This window comes from Trichoplusia ni, chromosome 8, assembly GCF_003590095.1.
Source record: "Trichoplusia ni isolate ovarian cell line Hi5 chromosome 8, tn1, whole genome shotgun sequence".
Taxonomy (NCBI): domain Eukaryota; kingdom Metazoa; phylum Arthropoda; class Insecta; order Lepidoptera; family Noctuidae; genus Trichoplusia; species Trichoplusia ni.
Window position 1 is genome coordinate 4,487,046 of NC_039485.1, and position 17,740 is coordinate 4,504,785.

The 17,740-nt window shown below is 37.3% G+C and overlaps 2 protein-coding genes across 3 annotated transcripts; both read right to left on the bottom strand.

The window, feature by feature from the left end:
• Nucleotides 1-762: 762 nt before the first annotated feature.
• On the bottom strand, nt 763-8,447 carry LOC113496922 (NADP-dependent malic enzyme-like). 2 transcript variants are annotated; one of them, XM_026876315.1, is made up of 14 exons: nt 8,417-8,447; nt 7,777-7,954; nt 7,329-7,487; nt 7,043-7,224; nt 6,357-6,537; nt 5,933-6,061; nt 5,495-5,680; nt 4,962-5,184; nt 4,485-4,627; nt 2,616-2,786; nt 2,254-2,377; nt 2,017-2,179; nt 1,203-1,356; nt 763-984 (listed from the first exon to the last, which is right to left on the bottom strand). In XM_026876315.1, the coding sequence occupies exons 1-13, from the start codon at nt 8,443-8,445 to the stop codon at nt 1,299-1,301; spliced, it is 1,926 nt and encodes a 641-aa protein (XP_026732116.1). In that variant the 5' UTR covers nt 8,446-8,447; the 3' UTR covers nt 763-984; nt 1,203-1,298. The 2 variants fall into 2 exon arrangements, with proteins under 2 accessions (XP_026732116.1, XP_026732117.1); XM_026876316.1 differs by lacking the exon at nt 763-984 and having other exon boundaries at nt 1,294-1,356; nt 2,007-2,179.
• Nucleotides 8,448-10,281: 1,834 nt separating this feature from the next.
• On the bottom strand, nt 10,282-16,685 carry LOC113496959 (NADP-dependent malic enzyme-like). The gene is made up of 13 exons (XM_026876361.1): nt 16,446-16,685; nt 15,938-16,085; nt 15,503-15,661; nt 14,778-14,959; nt 14,424-14,604; nt 14,211-14,339; nt 13,943-14,125; nt 13,587-13,809; nt 13,162-13,304; nt 12,600-12,770; nt 11,868-11,991; nt 11,305-11,461; nt 10,282-10,631 (listed from the first exon to the last, which is right to left on the bottom strand). Exons 1-13 carry the CDS (start codon nt 16,466-16,468, stop codon nt 10,607-10,609), a joined length of 1,848 nt encoding a protein of 615 aa, XP_026732162.1. The 5' UTR covers nt 16,469-16,685; the 3' UTR covers nt 10,282-10,606.
• Between the last annotated feature and the right edge of the window lie 1,055 nt (nt 16,686-17,740).

A 17,740-nucleotide genomic window follows, 5' to 3' on the forward strand; every position in this document is an offset into this window, starting at 1 on the left:
TAAGCGTTACCTTAAGGAGTGTAGCTTAAGAATTATCCCATTAAATACGACACCAATCTCAAAATAATTGTAGAGCGAGCCCGATACGCACGATAACAAAGAATAAACAAAACAAACTCAAAAACCGTCAAAAAAACCTTAATCCAATTTGTATGAACGGAACAAGTCCATACATATGGCACGATTATACTAGTACCTACGTATAGCGAACGTTTTCGATGGCATCGGTCCAGTGTAATCGTCGGCGTAACAGCTGGCGCGTCACGTGATAACCCCGGATATTGTGCCAGTTAGACGACCGACTTCGGACCACCCGATACATGACGTAAGATTGATATTTTATTTCACTTTTCTATTAGTTTTAATTTCGATAACAGTTTATCGTGGGTTCTAAGACTGTAGTACTGAAATGGCAGTGTTTTGTTTCTGGCGGCAACGAAGGTTAATTTTTCAATGGCATAGAATATAATGTCATCGTCCATATCACATACAAACAGACATACATTAAAAAAAAATACAAAATCTAAATCTAAAATTGAATCCCTACTAATGTTATAAATGTGTATGTAAGTTTGTTTGTTGCGCTTTAACGGAAAAAAATGTTCAATCGAGCATCATGAAATTTTGTACAAATATTCTTGGAGGTATTAGATATATCAAGGTTTTACTCGACATAAAAAAATCAGATTTTTGCTATACAGCATGGCATATCCATCCGGGTGGAGACGCGGTCTACCGCTAGTTTCAAATAAAACAACAAAGTATCATTGTAAAGACTTGTATGTAATAAACAAAAATAAACATAATAAGACTAGAATTTAACACGGTTAATTATCATAATCAATCAACATGCTAAACAATCATGCTGTCAAAAATTATTATATATATATATATATATCGTATAACGTCAGCACAATTTAGCTTCTTGACTTCTTGTTCACATCACATCGAATAATTTAATTGAATTCCATTCAAATTTCAATTCTGTAAACATGAAATTGCATCTAAATTCAGTTACGAAGAACATGAAGCGAGAATGAGCATATTTGCTTACAGACACACAAATACAATAAGGTCGAAATTTGCATAAACGTATATTACATGGTGACTACATTTTTACCTGTCATTTCATCACATAAATAAGAAATTATCTTCGTCATGATTTAATTTCGTTCTAAGTACATAATATTTATGGTACTTACGCATCATGCTGCTCTTGAATCAGTAGAATTAGACCAAAAAGACTTCAAACCGAAATTGATTCCAATAAAATGTCTTTAAATTTGTACATTTTCAAGTTACGTTAGAACAAATCTCGGTGGTTCACTGGTTGGTCTCGGTTTCCTTCTATTTGGTCTAAAAGAAGAAATAAAACTCTATAATCTCAAAATTATAGATAAGTGTCAAACTTGTGTTTTATCTATTTCTAGCTGTTGCATGAATCATCTATACTAATATATAAAGCTGAAGAGTTTGTTTGTTTGTTTGAACGCGCTAATCTCAGGAACTACTGGTCCAAATTGAAAAATTCTTTTTGTGTTGAATAGACCATTCATCGAGGAAGGCTTTAGGCTATAAACCATCACGCTGCGAGATAACGTCATCACGCTAAGATACAATAGAAAGTGTGAAAAAAACCGGGCAGGTATACCTAAATCATAACTTATATCTTCTACGCTCGGGGACGAAGTCGCGGGCAACAGCTATGTCGGATAAAATGTATTAATTCGAGGTGTCACAGCTTATTTCATGCCTTATTGTTTTCAATTCTTACCAGCAGTTTAGGCGTAAAGGTGAAGTGATTACAAACACACGCACACATACAATTACAAACGCATTCGAAGGCATTCGAATTTACAATATTAGTATAGTATGACTCTTTATAGCAGAACTCTTTCAATTTCGGAATTGAGACACACTACACTGTTCACAGCGACGTTCTGTTTCTACAAAGTCTAGTCTAGTAATATCATCAAAAGTATTAACGTAATAAAGTATACAATTACCAACACTTACAGCAGTCCCTTGTGTAGAACTTCAATATTTTTGAGTTTAATGACAGTTTGCTGCTCAGGGTATTCATAGAATTTCGGGAAATTGGAACTGTAGTTGCATTCATAAAGGTTCTCTCTTACATGTTCTTCAATGTTTTTAGGTTTTGGTGCGTAATATGTTAATTCTGGAATAGTAGCGAGATATTTTGTAACAATGGTGAGAAAAGTCCATATTGTCTGGATAATAAAAAGTACGTACGTAAATCATGTGCTAATGCAACAATTTCACAAGCAATCGCGAGAGATATACTTTTAATATTATCGACATGCGGATAAATGCGTCCAGTTTTTATGTCCTCATCGGTAACTTGCTTTGCTAGGGTCTGTGAAGTATAAACAGAAATATCAGTCAAAACCGTCATAAAATACAGGTCATTCACTTCATTTGATAAAAATCCAGTGTTAGAAAATCGAATCTTAAACGAGACTGGGGAAGGAAAAATGACTTTTTTATTTTTTATAGTACTAGCTGTCCCGTTGCTGGCCAAACACTTCCATACTCATCTCCCCTTTTGCTCATAAGAGCATATAAACATTTTCTTCCTTAAATTCCTCAAATACCTTTGCCGCACTTAAAAACATGGAATCCGTTACACGGATCGCTTTCGCAGCGATCACTCCAAGAGTCACTCCTGGATAGACGTAGTAGTTGTTCGCTAGACCAGTGCTGTACTCCACACCTTTGTACACTACTGGAGGAAATGGTGACCCAGAAGCGTAGATACAGCGACCCTAAAATAAAGGCAAGGCGATAACGTACAGGTTTTGAAATGAAACTACTTTTACGGATTTTATCGCGGTTTAATTTTAGATTTTAGTTCCCGACGTTTCGAAACCTTTGCAGGTATCATGGTCACGGGCAGACTGAGATGGCGTTCGTCTTGACAGAAGATGTTGCTCGTTCTACCTTCATATTTTAATTAATTATTTGTGGTCCGACCTACGCAGTATGAGCTCACTGTGTCTTGATGTCTTGCAGCGCTGCTCTTGGGTTTGGCCTTGAGTTTATTTATTATTGGATCCCAAGTAGGTGATATCTTCCAGCCATCTTCTCTATTGAAATTAGGGTGTTTTTTAATCTCAATAGCCTCGCGAAACATCCTAGGTAGGAATTTGGATTCTTTAGCGAGGATCTGTGGTTGGTCAAATCTAATATAATGGCTGGAACCTTCAGCATGTTCGGCTGCTATCGAAAGAAGACCCATACAGATAGGTACTTAAACGGTGAATCTCACCACCACCCTAAACAGTTAGCTACCGTGGGAAAATCTTTGTTTCAGAGAGCACACGGACTCTGTGATGACAGACACCTTGCCGCTGAGCTTCAACACGTCAAGCAAGTACTGCGAGACAACAAGCTCCAAGTTCCACGGCCCCGTCACAGAAACCGAGTGAAGCCAGCCACTGTTGATCGTTTACCTGCTGTACTACCATATGTCAGAGGAGTCACTGACAAGATTGGTTACATCCTGAAGCGAGCTTCAATTAAAACATACTTCAAGCCGCCCAAGAAGATTAGCCAGTCCTTACCATCTGTCAAGTGTCACATACCTCTACAAGATGCAGGAGTATACAAACTAGATTGTGACTGCGGCCTCTCTTACATCGGTCAAACTAAACGAAGCATAGGGACCCGCGTTAAAGAACACATAGCTGACGTCAAACACCGCCGCTCAACGAAGTCTGCAGTCGCCGAACATGCTGAAGGTTCCAGCCATTATATTAGATTTGACCAACCACAGATCCTCGCTAAAGAATCCAAATTCCTACCTAGGATGTTTCGCGAGGCTATTGAGATTAAAAAACACCCTAATTTCAATAGAGAAGATGGCTGGAAGATATCACCTACTTGGGATCCAATAATAAATAAACTCAAGGCCAAACCCAAGAGCAGCGCTGCAAGACATCAAGACACAGTGAGCTCATACTGCGTAGGTCGGACCACAAATAATTAATTAAAATATGAAGGTAGAACGAGCAACATCTTCTGTCAAGACGAACGCCATCTCAGTCTGCCCGTGACCATGATACCTGCAAAGGTTTCGAAACGTCGGGAACTAAAATCTAAAATTAAACCGCGATAAAATCCGTAAAAGTAGTTTCATTTCAATGTCTAACATTCGCGTAAACCTAAGAAACCACTACGTACAGGTTTAGCTAGAACTGATTTGTTGATGATGCAATGTCAAAGTCAACTTTAAAGATGGTCTGAGATATTTATGACAGAAGAAAAATTAATGAATGGAACTCCAAGATCTCAAGATCCCTACGCAGCTAAGCGGAGAAAGGTGAACCTCCACACCACTGTGTTTTGGAAATAATTATCTAGAAAGTTCTTATTGATTTCAAGCAAAACAAAAGATAAAACGTGGGATTATATCAGTTTAAAAGAATCCCAAAGAAACTTTACTTTCTCGTTAAAATACCTACTTCTGTGTGTACGTACGCCTCCTGGGGTGTGCACTCGGACTGGCGAGTTGGGTTTGACAGTGAAAAGATCAAAGGTCGCTCCGTGTTCATACCAACTTCCCTTAAAACCGCTGGAGTAAACGAATTGCCGGCTGTTGAAGTACCTGAAATATATTCAGATTTATTTAAACTTTTTTACGTTCGGGAACTTCAAAGCTAATTTATGCTTTTGTTTGAAGTGGTTGAACATGTGTATCGATGTGATTTCTAATCGTTCCAAGCATTTGGCCATGAGGAAAAGTGTTTTGAACGTGGCCTTTATGTGATACACGTTTTATCGACCCATAAGATAACATGTATTTAAAGTATAAACAGCATAATAATCTCCAAATACCAATGAATATAACATGGGATTTTTCGAATACTAAAGCTCTACAGAATTATTTTTTTGCTAAAAGACAACCAACAACCGCTTATAGACAAACAAGCCGTTCTCACCAATAAGACAAGTGGCTTTAAACTTTTTGACGCATTTCTCGAAGTCATTCTCTGCCTCCAAATCCCTTATATAGTCTGTCGCGTGATGTGGAATAGTTCTGGTCCGTTTTCTAGTGAGTAGCCCATCGACGTCGAACATGAAACATCGGCTCCTCGCTTCATCACTCGAGATACCTTCTTCCATCATTGCATCGCAGAGTAAATTTGCGATGCCGACTCCCGTCTGAAACGTTAATGTTACAATTGCACCTTATTTATATTATATTATCGGGATTACCCGAATACTTTAGGGCCCAACCGGAGTCTTGAATCATGAACTGACGCGCATCAGGCAACGTTATCCGCGTAAGCTCATGGTTCACTTTTCGGACAATCCCGATAAGTATGCGTAAGTAAACCGTCATTGCACTTGCATATTTTTTTTTTCTCCGTATATAAAATATGAATTTTCAATAACCGGACCTTTCTTCTAATTGTTAAGATTAAAATCCACAACATTCAATTACTATTAAAAAAACTAGTTCCAAACTCACAGAGCCAGCTCCAAGGAACAGATACGTGTTATCCTTCAGTTTCTGTTTGGTGATCCTATTGCAAGCTACCATAAGACCAGCGACCACGGCGGCGGCCGTTGCTTGGACATCATCATTGAATACGCAATAATCATCGCGGTATCTATTGAGGAGGCGATGGGCATTCGTAAGGCCAAAATCTTCCATCTGAAAAAAATATCAATGCGTCAAAAGTCAATTTAAGAAAACCAGTTTGTGTTGTGACGCATCTTACGAGAATGTCTTAGGTACAGCATTGACCCGCGTTAACAAAATTGTTGCAAAGGCTTGAAATATTTTCCTATTTGACAGATAAGCATTGTGTTTTTTCCTAGAATCTAAATGGAAATGAATTCATATGAAGCCATACATAGGTTCATAGATTGTATTTGTTTGTGTTAAAATGTAGTCGAACGTTACCATAATGACTGTATTAGGTCCATATAATTTTTTGCAGCTCGCCATAAACTCGCTAACAAGCTCATCATAATGAATCCGGGCGAAACGTGTCTCTCGTATGCCAACGTACAGCGGGTCTTCTAGCAGACCCTGAAAAGATATTTTCCGTATAAGTATCTCAATTAAGTCTGTGGAACAAATGTGGTTCTGATTACCACAAATGGAATTTGTATCAAATGCCAGACTTGTCAAAAGCCATTGGATAGCAAAAAAGCTGACCTTAGCTGCCCACGACTATTGATACAATGAAATGATCGAAAAGTCGGATCAAGTATAGAAGCTAATCGGGTAATCCCAAATTCCTCCCGTAGGACAAAAGATGTTCATTTGTTTAGCGACCGATTAAAATCCAAGAAGTTACTTTATAAGTGCCAGCACAGCATACCTGGTTATTGGTCCCACAATCCAAACAGACTGGTAAGCACTGATGCGGTTTGATGCCAGCGAGGGCTGTCATCAATGTTATCTTGCCCTGAGGGATGCCCATGCCGTGAGCCCCCAGGTCACCAAGACCCAACACCCTCTCTCCATCAGTTACCACAACAGCGCGAACATCACGTTCTGGCCTGCAAGAAGAAGAAAGTCTCCTTCAATAGCCATAAAATAATACATAACGGGATTATGCTTATTAAGGAAACTCTTGATAAATTCCGCCAATTAGATTTTCCGGTTATTCACTTGCTAGAAAAACACGTTGTTTACAAACATCATTTAATTAGTCGTAATTGCTCTTTTGTTAGCGCTTGAACTTGTTTTTTCTTCAAATAAATGTAAATGAAATTAATACACTGTTGACATTAAAAAAGCATGACTAGGTTCAACTCGATAATATAACCCTAATATTCGTGAAGTGGAATACGTAACAATAATGTTCTTACATAACGTCAACGATTTCAAGGTGCAAATTATATAAGCCTCCAAGATAATCAAATATAGTGAGATGATCAGTAAAATTTTTGCCGTCGGATTTTGCACTGTTTGGGCGGGAAGGACCTTTCAACATGTTTAAACGCCTCGATACCTTAAATCCGAATCAGATTTTAGAAAAAGTTAATTTAATTCTAAGCTCACCAGTTCCTCATTACATCTTCCACGTGCCCTTTGTCATGCATAGATATGAAAAGACCTCGTGCACTCTTATAAACGAGACCAAATCGCATACAAGCTAGCCCTATAGTTGGAGAATTTATCAATGGCAGATACTTTTGTATATCTTCGTTCAGCAGACTGTAAAACAACGTTTCATTTGTGTCCTGGAAAGAAGAATGACCACCATGAGTTCATGAGATACTTGATAAGATAAATTTAAAAAAAAGAATTGTATCAAATTAAAGATCATAGATTATAGTAACCATACCTGCAGCTCAGTTAAATAAAGATATTTGTTTAAAAAGCTTCGATATCTGTCAACTGACAAACGACAAATCGCCAACTGTTGCTCTAAAGTTCTGAATTCGCTTGACAAGAGGCCGTGTATGCCAAATGCCTGACGTTCCGCCAAAGTAAATGCCAGACCCTAGAAAAAAAAACTTTTAAACATTACCTCGATCTAACTACTCTCGATCATAAGATTAAGGCATCGATCCGATGCCTAAATCTTATGATCCGATGCCTAAATCTTATGACACATAGTATAACTATAGATGAGTTGGATAAGTATAATAATCCTTGGTTCAAGAGATGCGACTAATGTAGTAAAAGATGCGGTAAGCAACTGCTCAGCGTACTGATAATTGTCAGTAATTCTAAAAAAATAATATTTACAAAAAAAGAAACACTTCGGAACTATTTTTAACATAACGCACCTTGTTTAGTCGAGGATCTCTCAAATGGTCGATTCCTTTGATCATATTTCCCGAAATAATATCTCCCGGTACAGCGAACAGCGGGTTGGTCGTCGAAAACCCTGCGTTTGGTTGCTGTGTTGTTTTTTGTATGGCTCCCAAGCAATTCAGACATACTCCACTACTGCTGTGTCTGTGCCTATTATATAAACAATATTATAATATTTCGAAAGATCTCTATTCAAAAGCATGATTGTTATAATGGCAGAGTGAGATGTATGTATACTTGAACATAGCGCTATCACTTTTCCACAAGGGAAAATGTGTCGTGTCTAGATTTCACGAGGACAAGAGAAACCTTATCGTATCTGATCTCGTCCAAATTAATCTAGTGATTGTAATTACACAATCTTGTAAATTATGTGGCAACAGCTGTGTCTAACTACTACAGCTGCCAACGGTAGTGTGAATAACCAGATTAATAGCCCGATTTAAGGAACATTAAGATTTATGCGATAGTATTAGAGGCTGTTAAAAAAAAGCAGGTACGGGGTAGGTACTTGTGCAAAAGAAGACGCGGGCAAACGCTGTAATTACATACTTAGTACCAAAATACACATTTAATAGAAAATAATAGTTACAAAACATAAGAATTACTCACAAAAGATTTTTACAAAACACGGAAATCATTTTGAAAATTGTATTAGCCCGATTTTAACATAAAATAAATTCTCAAAAAAGATTTTGATGATCCGAATCCATAACAAAAACCGTAATAACAGCTGTCGAAAATAAAATAATTAAATAAGTTTCATTACTTGCCAAGTACAAAGAAAGGAGTAAAGAGTATTATCAAAATGTCACAAAGACCTCTTTTTACATTATTTTAGTTTCTTCTTTGCTTAATAACCCTTGTTTATCAGAAAGGAATGGATAATTACTAAGAACTTACCCGAGACTGATATACAAATTTTGCTTGTTTTGAACTTTACAGTACCTACCTAGTTTATCTTTATCATTTTTATTCTTCAGGTAAAGGCCAAAATACGTGTAGAATATGTATTTTTTTTTATCTAATGGACTACAAATATCCGTACTTTATATACTCAGGTGATATCCTATACCATTGCACTATCTAAAGTGACTCGAAAATGTTAGCGTCGTGTATGATTAATGTATCCTCACAAGTATTTGTAACTCCATGCACGAAGATTGATGGAAGTACAAAAAAGGCTAGAATACAAAGTGTATTTAGGACGCTGTTACTTCTCCGCGATCAGCATACGGCGTGTGTCCTTGCCTAAACATCTTTTTATGGGCCATAACACAAAATTATACACGTTCTGTCATTTTACTGATGTTTGCTGAAATCGTATTTTACAATGATCCTTTGTGGTATAAAGAATCCGTATACTTAGGTTTTCGTATCCTTGGGTTAACGTTCATTATAAAGAATAAACATTATTTTAATACATCTGCGTCGTTGCATAATCAGACTTAAAAACCGTTTTAATCACTTAAAAAAGTTCTGCTTGATTCTTCGTAGTAAAAACTGGTAGAGGACGTCCTGCTAGTAGACATGACTAAATAAGTAAAAGGTACTTACATTGAATTGCAGAAAACTTGATGTTCATAGTGATTTTCTGTTTATTTAAAATCTAAGTCCGTGTATCCACAGCCAGTACCCTTTCTCTCAAAAGTTCTGCACCCGCTTTGTCCGTAGCCTAACCGTTTGTCTATGACAGCTATTGGATTGGATTTTCTACAAAGCTGGATTCGAGTAGGGTCAATATGGGTCAACTCGATAACTATCTATTAAACAAGCAATTGTGCGCACACACAAACTGAAGAAATGTTTTAGAAAAATCAAAAATAGAACCGTTTAAGTGCGAGTCGGGCTAGAGACACAGGGTTTCGTGCAAATAGGCAACCTTCTGGGCACGTTTTCGATGACTTGACGTTTGTAAATATCCAGAAATATGTTATTGTAATTAAAGAATAGGTACAATTTTAGATTCGATTAATATATGACTTTGGATTAAGTTTATTTTAAAATGTTTTCGTTAAGTAGTAGGATATGTATGTAGTAGGACTTTATGTAAATAAGATATAACATTTGCATTGCATTGCAAAGATATCCTTGTAGTTTCGGTCTCAACTAAGTTATTTTTGTAAAAGACGGGTCGTTTTACGGTGTCTGTTTGCCATGGAATCAAATGGTATATTTTTAAAAAATCTTAGGATTTGCTGTAACTCCAATACGAGTAGGTATTTCTTGGATAGTTAAGACTGAGTCGAAGTAATTAAATTTAACAAGTAGATAGGTACAACGTAGAGTGTAGCCATCATAATTATTTACGCATCAGAAAAAAAACGCATTACCACTTCATGGATTAACATCAGCCCAATGTTACGAATAATAATAGGTAAAAAAAAAACAATTGTCTAAGTAAACATACATTTTATTTTACTTTTTCAATACTATTTTAACAAAACACGATTTGCGCATGTACAAAAATATTTAAAAATACTTTTTGGTTACAGACAAATCGACAATAAATAAAATAAACAAAAATAGTAAGTTATAAAACACCCTGGCCCATAGCCTGTTCGATTAAAATGTATGGTTTCCGCCGTTCCTCTCAAGCCCTTGCTTTAGTAAATCCTTTCGCCTTATTATGTTAAAAACAACTTAGACGTGTTTGTTGAACTTAATATAGTTAAACCTATTTTCAAATCCAACACTAAAACTCCGGCAGGTTGTTCAGAAGCCACAATTATAAAGTCAATCGAATAATTCAAGGCTAGCAACACTAAAATTTTTCATTCAAAATATAACCCAAATTTTCGTTCATTTCTTCTTGTTTTTTGCTTTACTGAAAAAGAAGGGGTGAATAAATATTTAGTCATTCGCCAATTGTACAAAAACTTCGTTTTAATTCTACGTCCTGACTGATTTCAGTCTCGGTAACGTCGACACCAACCAACCGCGAGGGACATATAATAGCTTTCAAGCGTATGCGCAAACAAAGGTTCCCTTTCCATTTCCCTACTCCTAGTCTGATGGAACAGGAATCTGACACGTTTGGAGAGAGATCAGGCATAGGACCCATATTTATAGAGGCCTTCCGAAAGAAGACGTGTAATTATTTTTTACATTCTAAAGGACGTGTCTTGTGGTCTGCAGACTAGCAGTCATACCACTAGGCTACAGCCATTTTTATTTAGGGTTCTGTCGACTGGGGGTAAAACGGTACGCCTATTACTATGTCTCCGATTTCTCTTCGTCTGTCTGCCTTTGCTTCTGTCAAGAGGCTGTTGTAGCTAGACAGGTGAAAATTTTTCGCTATAACACCAAATAACAAAAACCTGAGAATCGAGGGTAATCAGCTCTTGCTTGATGATGATGATTTTTTATTTTTCTGCAGCCTATTTATTCGGGACTCTCACTTGACAGGTTTTATTCAATTGTTAGAGTTAAAATGAAGTCAAGTAATCCTCAATAGTGCCTTCTATTTACATAGCAAAGGAAAAAGTATGGGAACTTACTACATGTCAATCATTTCCTTGATAGTTTTTACTTTAATTCCGGTGTCAGCAGGATACTCGTGGAATTGTGGAGTATAACATTTATAGGAAGAGTCATAAATATAATCTAAAACAAACTGATATGAATCTTTGGGTTTAGGGTACAGGGATGCAAGGTCTGAAACAACAGAAATTATCATTAATTAAGTAGAATTATTCAAATGTTGATAGCCCTATTATAATTGCTGAGACTGATTTTCAGGTTTAGGAAAATTAGGTTAAAAATAAATATCCGTCCATCACTAAATATGGTCTGATTCTCACGAATCGTTAGCTAGACAGTTAAAATTTTCAGTTATGTTATCCAAGCCATATTGGCGCTATAACACAAGAAATTTAACAAAAAATAAAAATGAAACATTTTTTGGTAAGGCCGGGGTGTACTAATGGACCTCCGTCGCCTCGGCGAAGAAGAGGTAGTGTCAGACTCTTACGTCGCTGTAAGGCAAAGCGTTGCAATCCTTTATAAAAAAAATGCCTCTGCTATTCAATATAACATTCATTCTATTTGTGAGGTGACTTACTTAATTTATAGATATTTTCCATTACTCCCGCAGCTATTTTGATGGATAAACACTTGATGTCACCCAGGGAAGGGTAAATGCGCCCAAGTTTTAAATCATCGTCAGTAACATTCGAAGCCAATACCTGATAAAATACAATACCTAGCTTTAGTAACTAATAACTACCACCAATAATACTACAAATCGAAAATGATCCTACGGGAACATAATAATCGGAATAAAAACTATGTATTAATCCAGTTTAGTTTTCAGTACCAAATTTCGTCCAAATCTGTTCAGTGGATTTTGCGTGAAAGAGTAACAAACATCCAACCTTACCTACAAACTTTATCTATCTAATATAAGTAATTAATTTTCCGACACCAAAATAATATCTTGTTAACGTGAGGAAAGATAAGTATGTTTATAAAATTTCCATAGTGCTCTACTGGGCCCCAATTCTGCTATTTACAATGGCCAATGAATGAAATTAGGTTAAAAATAACAATGTTCGTATTCTCTTAAGAATTTTTCTACACAATAATTGGAAATTCAGTAAGGTACGGTACACTGAAGGTCAATACTATTAACTTCCAGTAATTTTATTGTTAATAGAATAGGAATAATTTCAAATTTAATCCAACTGCCATTCATTCATCGGCCGTTGTAAATAGCAGAATCGGGGCCCTGGAGGCACGTGCGTTTTCGCTCACTTTTCAGTTGCAACGTTATTTTATATTTACATTACTTTACCTTAGCAGCCGTAAGGAACAACGGATCGGGGGCATGATGTGCACGGCTGGCAAGTACTCCTAGTGCGATACCCGGGTATACGTACGAGTTGTTACCCTGGCCAGTGAGATACTTCTTGCCGTTATAATTCACTGGAGGGAATGGTGAACCAGAGGCGTATATGCAGCGACCCTACAATGTAAATGTAGTACAATCGAATATTAATTCATTAGCTCGTGAAGTCCTAATTGGCTTGTCGGTCTAGTGGTTTGAGGCCCTGACTGCTATACTTGAGGGTTCGATTCCCACCCATAACAAATGTTTCGAGTGATGAATTCGATCATTTGTTCTGTTCTCTGGGTGCAATTTTTAATTAATTATAATATAAGCACTGCTTAGTTTGAGACAAGATGGCATTGTGTTAAAAAATGCAGAATATTATTGTAGATGTGTTTTGCACAATGAATCGTTTTAAGCTAATGTTGTGCACTATTACAAATGATGTTTATGATGTCGCATTAAGTAACTTATTAATTCGGTTGGTAATAAACATACAGATCGCAGGAGGAAATTGGATGCTTACTTCCGTATTATCATAAGCCGCTTGTGCAGTGCACTCCGACTTGATTGTCGGATTCGACAAAGCAAAGATCATTGGTCGGTCAATGTTTTTGGCCATTTGTTTAAGAATAGTAGGAGTAAACGTTCCACCGACCGTCGATACACCTGAAAACAAATATAGGTAATATGGGAACCAAGTAAAAATGTAATTAATTTTATATAGTTTCTATCGTGAGCATGATTCATTATTAAATGGTGCAATGGTTTACGCACGCAGCACAAGAGTCATAAGGACTCCGGTAGGGTCCGAAACGTCGAGAAATCCCGATAAATACGCGTGAGTAAACCATTGCATCGTTTAATAAAGTAATTTAATTGATAAAACTTTCTTATTTTATACCACGTGAAGGTACTACAAATGTGTCAACTTTCTTTTTCCAAACTTACCAACAAGGCACGTGGCTTTTACTTGACCTACAAACTTTTCGAAGTTTTTCGTGGGTTCCATATCTTTAGCCAAATGCGTGGCATGAACAGGGATTGCTTCTTTTCTTTTTGTTGAAAGAAAGCCATCGACATCGAACAAATATATCTTCTTTCGAGCTTCTGCTGTTTGAGTCCCCTCTTCTGCCATGGCATCTACTATAAGATTTGCTATACCGACGCCAGCCTTAAAAATAATTAGTGCCAAAAGATTATTTTTATATATCGAAACAGCTCTTGAATTTAGTTGAGTTCAATATATGTAAATTTAAATATACTGAGTGGCCGATTTATAAGAAAAATACCATAAATGAACTTACGGAACCAGCTCCAAGGAACAAATATACATTATCAGAGATTTTCCGTTTAGTGATTCTAGTAGCAGCTATTATACCAGCTACAATCACGGACGCCGTGCCTTGGATATCGTCGTTGAATGTACAATAATGTTTCTGGTATTTAGCTAGTAGGCGAGTAGCGTTAGCTAAGGCAAAATCTTCAAACTGGAGAAATTGTAAGTTATTAATTAAAATCTCGGCGAGTGTCTTACATAAGTTTGCATGACAAAATAATAAGAAAAACAATTACTTGGATGAGCACATCTTGGCCGTATCTTTTAACACACGCTTGCATAAATTCCTCGATTAAACTATCGTATTCTTCTCCTCTCACACGTTTTCGCCGTAATCCGATATACATTGGGTCTTCTAGCAGATTCTTAGACAGAAAAACATTCAATAATAAAAAAAATGAGCCAGCTTACCAACAAATCACAATTTTCAAAAACTATTTTGTTGGTACCTGAGTATTTGTTCCTACGTCCAAAGTGATTGGTAAACAGTATGCAGGTGGAACACCAGCTAAAGCCGTGTAAAGCGTGAGCTTTCCTACTGGTATCCCCATGCCGTAAGCACCCAGGTCACCAAGACCAAGAATTCTTTCACCATCGGTTACAACGATGGCGCGAACATTAGTTGTTGGCCTGTAAATGAGAGAAATAAACCAAAGAATTGACATGAGCTTTTAAGAAAGACCGGTCGTCTTAAAAAGCGAGCGACCCCGAGACTGGCTTAAGCAGAAGGAGCCCGGGGTGTATAGTCGGTGGAAGGCCTGCGATAAAAATTGAATGACAAGTTTTTGATCACTAACACTTACCAATTTCTTAAGACCGAGGCAACGCGTCCTTTGTCTTGTATGGTTATGAAGAGACCTCGAGGTCTTCTATATACAAGTCCGAACCTCTGGCACGCCAATCCCACAATTGGCGTGTATACTATCGGCAAAAACTTTTGGACATCCGTAGCCAGTAATTCATAGAACAATCTCTCATTATTGTCCTGCAATGTAATAGAAATGGCAGTAGACCATATTATTCATTGAAAGTAGAGATCGGACTAACTTTGACGAGGAGTTTATTTTTTTTCGTTAATCATCAACGCTGATAATATATGTGAGAGCATTTCTGACGTTTAACCCCCAAACTGGAAAGGGCCCAGACCCTCTTCGAGCTGCTCTTTTCCAACCTAGGTTCCATGCACGCTTCAAAAATATGTCACCAAGTTCAATGGGGGATGCATGCCAGCGGGATTGTCTGAAAGGTTTCCGCAGCCTCGATAGACAAATGACAAAAAGGAACATGGGTGGGGCTGAGTCAGTAAAACTCGACTCCCTTCCGCTCAACCTTAAGCCGAGGCAATATTTGACAATTAATCCGGAAAAAAAGACACACGTCCTTCCGTCTTGCCGATTGCTGTTATCCAAGTCGTAGACCAAAAAATATGCAGAACTGTGCAATCGACATTATGAGTAAATAAATGAAGAACCACAGGAACCAAAAACCGGTGAATATTAAAGGAAGATTTATGCTTAATAACTAATACCTGTAATTCCGTTAAATACAGATATTTATTCAAAGGATCCTTGTATCTGTCAACTGAAAATTGACAAATAGCTAATTGTTCCTCTAGCGTTTTGTAATTCGCAGCTAAGAGGCCTTGTATGCCGAGTGCTTGCCGTTCTTGCATAGTAAACGCTAAACCCTAGAACCATAATTATTTAAGTTTGATATTATTAAGGAACTACATGTATGGTGAGACTAGGTATGGGTGAAACAGTTTAGCTTCAATCATTTCGAGTGATTCTTATGCTACGGGTTTTTTAAATACGATATGGCTGTATTATTAGTTCTGTATTTGCAATGCAAATATATTAAATTAAAAAATGTCCACATGCCAAGGGCGGTGAAAAAGCGATTTGGGAAGGTTGAAAACAAGAATAATAGAACACTGGCCCTAGATAATGCATGTGAATGTTACCTTATTAAACTGTGGATTTTTTAGATAATCAATGCCTCTCATCAAATTTGGACAATAATCATCGACATTATTTCTGACAGTTAAGAAAAAGGTTCTTGCGCAATTCAACTTCGATAATTTGACTATTACGCCGCCACAATTGGCGTAACTGAAATAAAGTAAGTTAACACAAATTATTTAAACAAATATTCCAGTATTTGTCACTAAGGTGCTTTCAGTCCCTGAAATTGAAGCAGGTTTTTTTACGTTCAGCTCTCGTGTCTGTTCTACAGGAATGTGAAGTACAAAATAGAACAATATTATGTAAAATGACAGATAGCTGTGCTTTAGCCACTCACAAGTACAGCTTAGATACACGTTATTATCTGCACGTTACTAAAACTAGCAACGAATAAACGATTTATGAACAATATTCAAATCTGGACACCACAACACAACACTCGTGGTCACTAATTATGTAATTTTAGCTCAGAAAGTTAACGTATAAATTAGTTATTTAAGTACTTACAAATTAGGAGGAACGGAAAACATTTTTGGTTTTTCATAAAACCGGGCGACAGATGAACATCGGCCTCAGGGCTGAACTGACATAACAGAAGAACACTATTACAAAACTTCAAGCAGCTGTTGTTACCAGCCTGTATGACGTTAGCGTGAAAGATGGCCCTCTTTGGGTCAAAGTATATTCCGCAGAGTCGGAGAGCTTCGAAACGACAATAAAATTGACAACGTTATTTTTCTCCGCAGATTAGCAAATATAGGTGCAGCGCAGACGAAAAACTATATGCGGCCGATTCTTCGGCGCTCAAAAAATCTTCTTGGCGCACAAAATGTTTGCATGGCGCGCAAAAAGTCCGTCGCGGATTTTTCAGACTCAACGCGCACGACGGACATCTTCGATCATTCTGTCGGCAGTGCTATAGGGACGTAGACATCTGGCTCCATGATCGCGTACTTAACATCTACCCCTAGCAAAGCGTTAACGCGCGTTAAAGCAAACGTTCAATTTTTTTCACAATTTTTGTGCGGAGCGGAGCGGCGCGGTCCGGCCTGCCCGAATTGCAGGGATTTTATGTGCGCCGGACTTTTTGCACGTTCTGTGCGTTACTGTATACTTACACCGTGATTTTTAGTCGTCTTACAAAAGCAGCTCAGTTTATGTATCCAAAGACTAGAACACGTTCATGATAAAAAAAATAGGTATTTATGAGATTTGAATAAATTTAAAATGCAATTTTTCTTCAATATTATGATGCAATTCGTAGTTTTTTAGAAACACAGCTCTGTACGAGCGCGGTCCGAGCCTTGTTATAATGGTGAGGAGCACGGGCGGCGGCGTTTTTAACATTTTTAAGAGTATTTTCAGATTTCTCTTGTTTAATTTTTCTTCGTACTTATTATCTTAGTTGATGATAAAAAAATAAAAATCGCGCCTAGGGGTATTTTACGTCGGATACATGAACTGGGCTCCTTTTGTAAGACGACTAAAAAATCACCTTGTATAATTGCATAGGTTTTATTTTTACAAACTAAAACGTGCGTCACGGATAGTCTGTCGTAAGTGCTACACCATATAGCTCTTAAAAAAAAAAACGACTACCACAGTAAGAAATTCAATACTTGTGACGCGGGGTTTAACAAAGACCCGAGACAAGGAACAAGTTTGAGGATCACACAAAAGCTGGTCCCAGACGAAACCGAACCCGCGACTCCTCGGGCTGAGTAGGTTTGGCGTGGTGACCGTTACGAATCCGCTATGCGTGCATTTACTTTAGATATTCTTTCGATGATAAAATTGAGGGC

Excerpts from the sequence above, each read along its gene's own strand:
- LOC113496922 (XM_026876315.1), bottom strand. The coding sequence starts at position 8,445 with ATGATTTCCGTGTTTTGTAAAAATCTTTT. Across the intron at positions 7,955-8,416 it reads GTGTTTTGTAAAAATCTTTT|GCACAGACACAGCAGTAGTG; the intron begins GTGAGTAATTCT and ends TTTATATAATAG. Across the intron at positions 1,357-2,016 it reads GTTCTACACAAGGGACTGCT|ACCAAATAGAAGGAAACCGA; the intron begins GTAAGTGTTGGT and ends TTCTTCTTTTAG.
- LOC113496959 (XM_026876361.1), bottom strand. The coding sequence starts at position 16,468 with ATGTTTTCCGTTCCTCCTAATTT. Across the intron at positions 14,340-14,423 it reads ACGTAGGAACAAATACTCAG|AATCTGCTAGAAGACCCAAT; the intron begins GTACCAACAAAA and ends TTTCTGTCTAAG. Across the intron at positions 10,632-11,304 it reads AAGGAAATGATTGACATGTA|TAAAGCAAAAAACAAGAAGA; the intron begins GTAAGTTCCCAT and ends CTTCTTTTTCAG.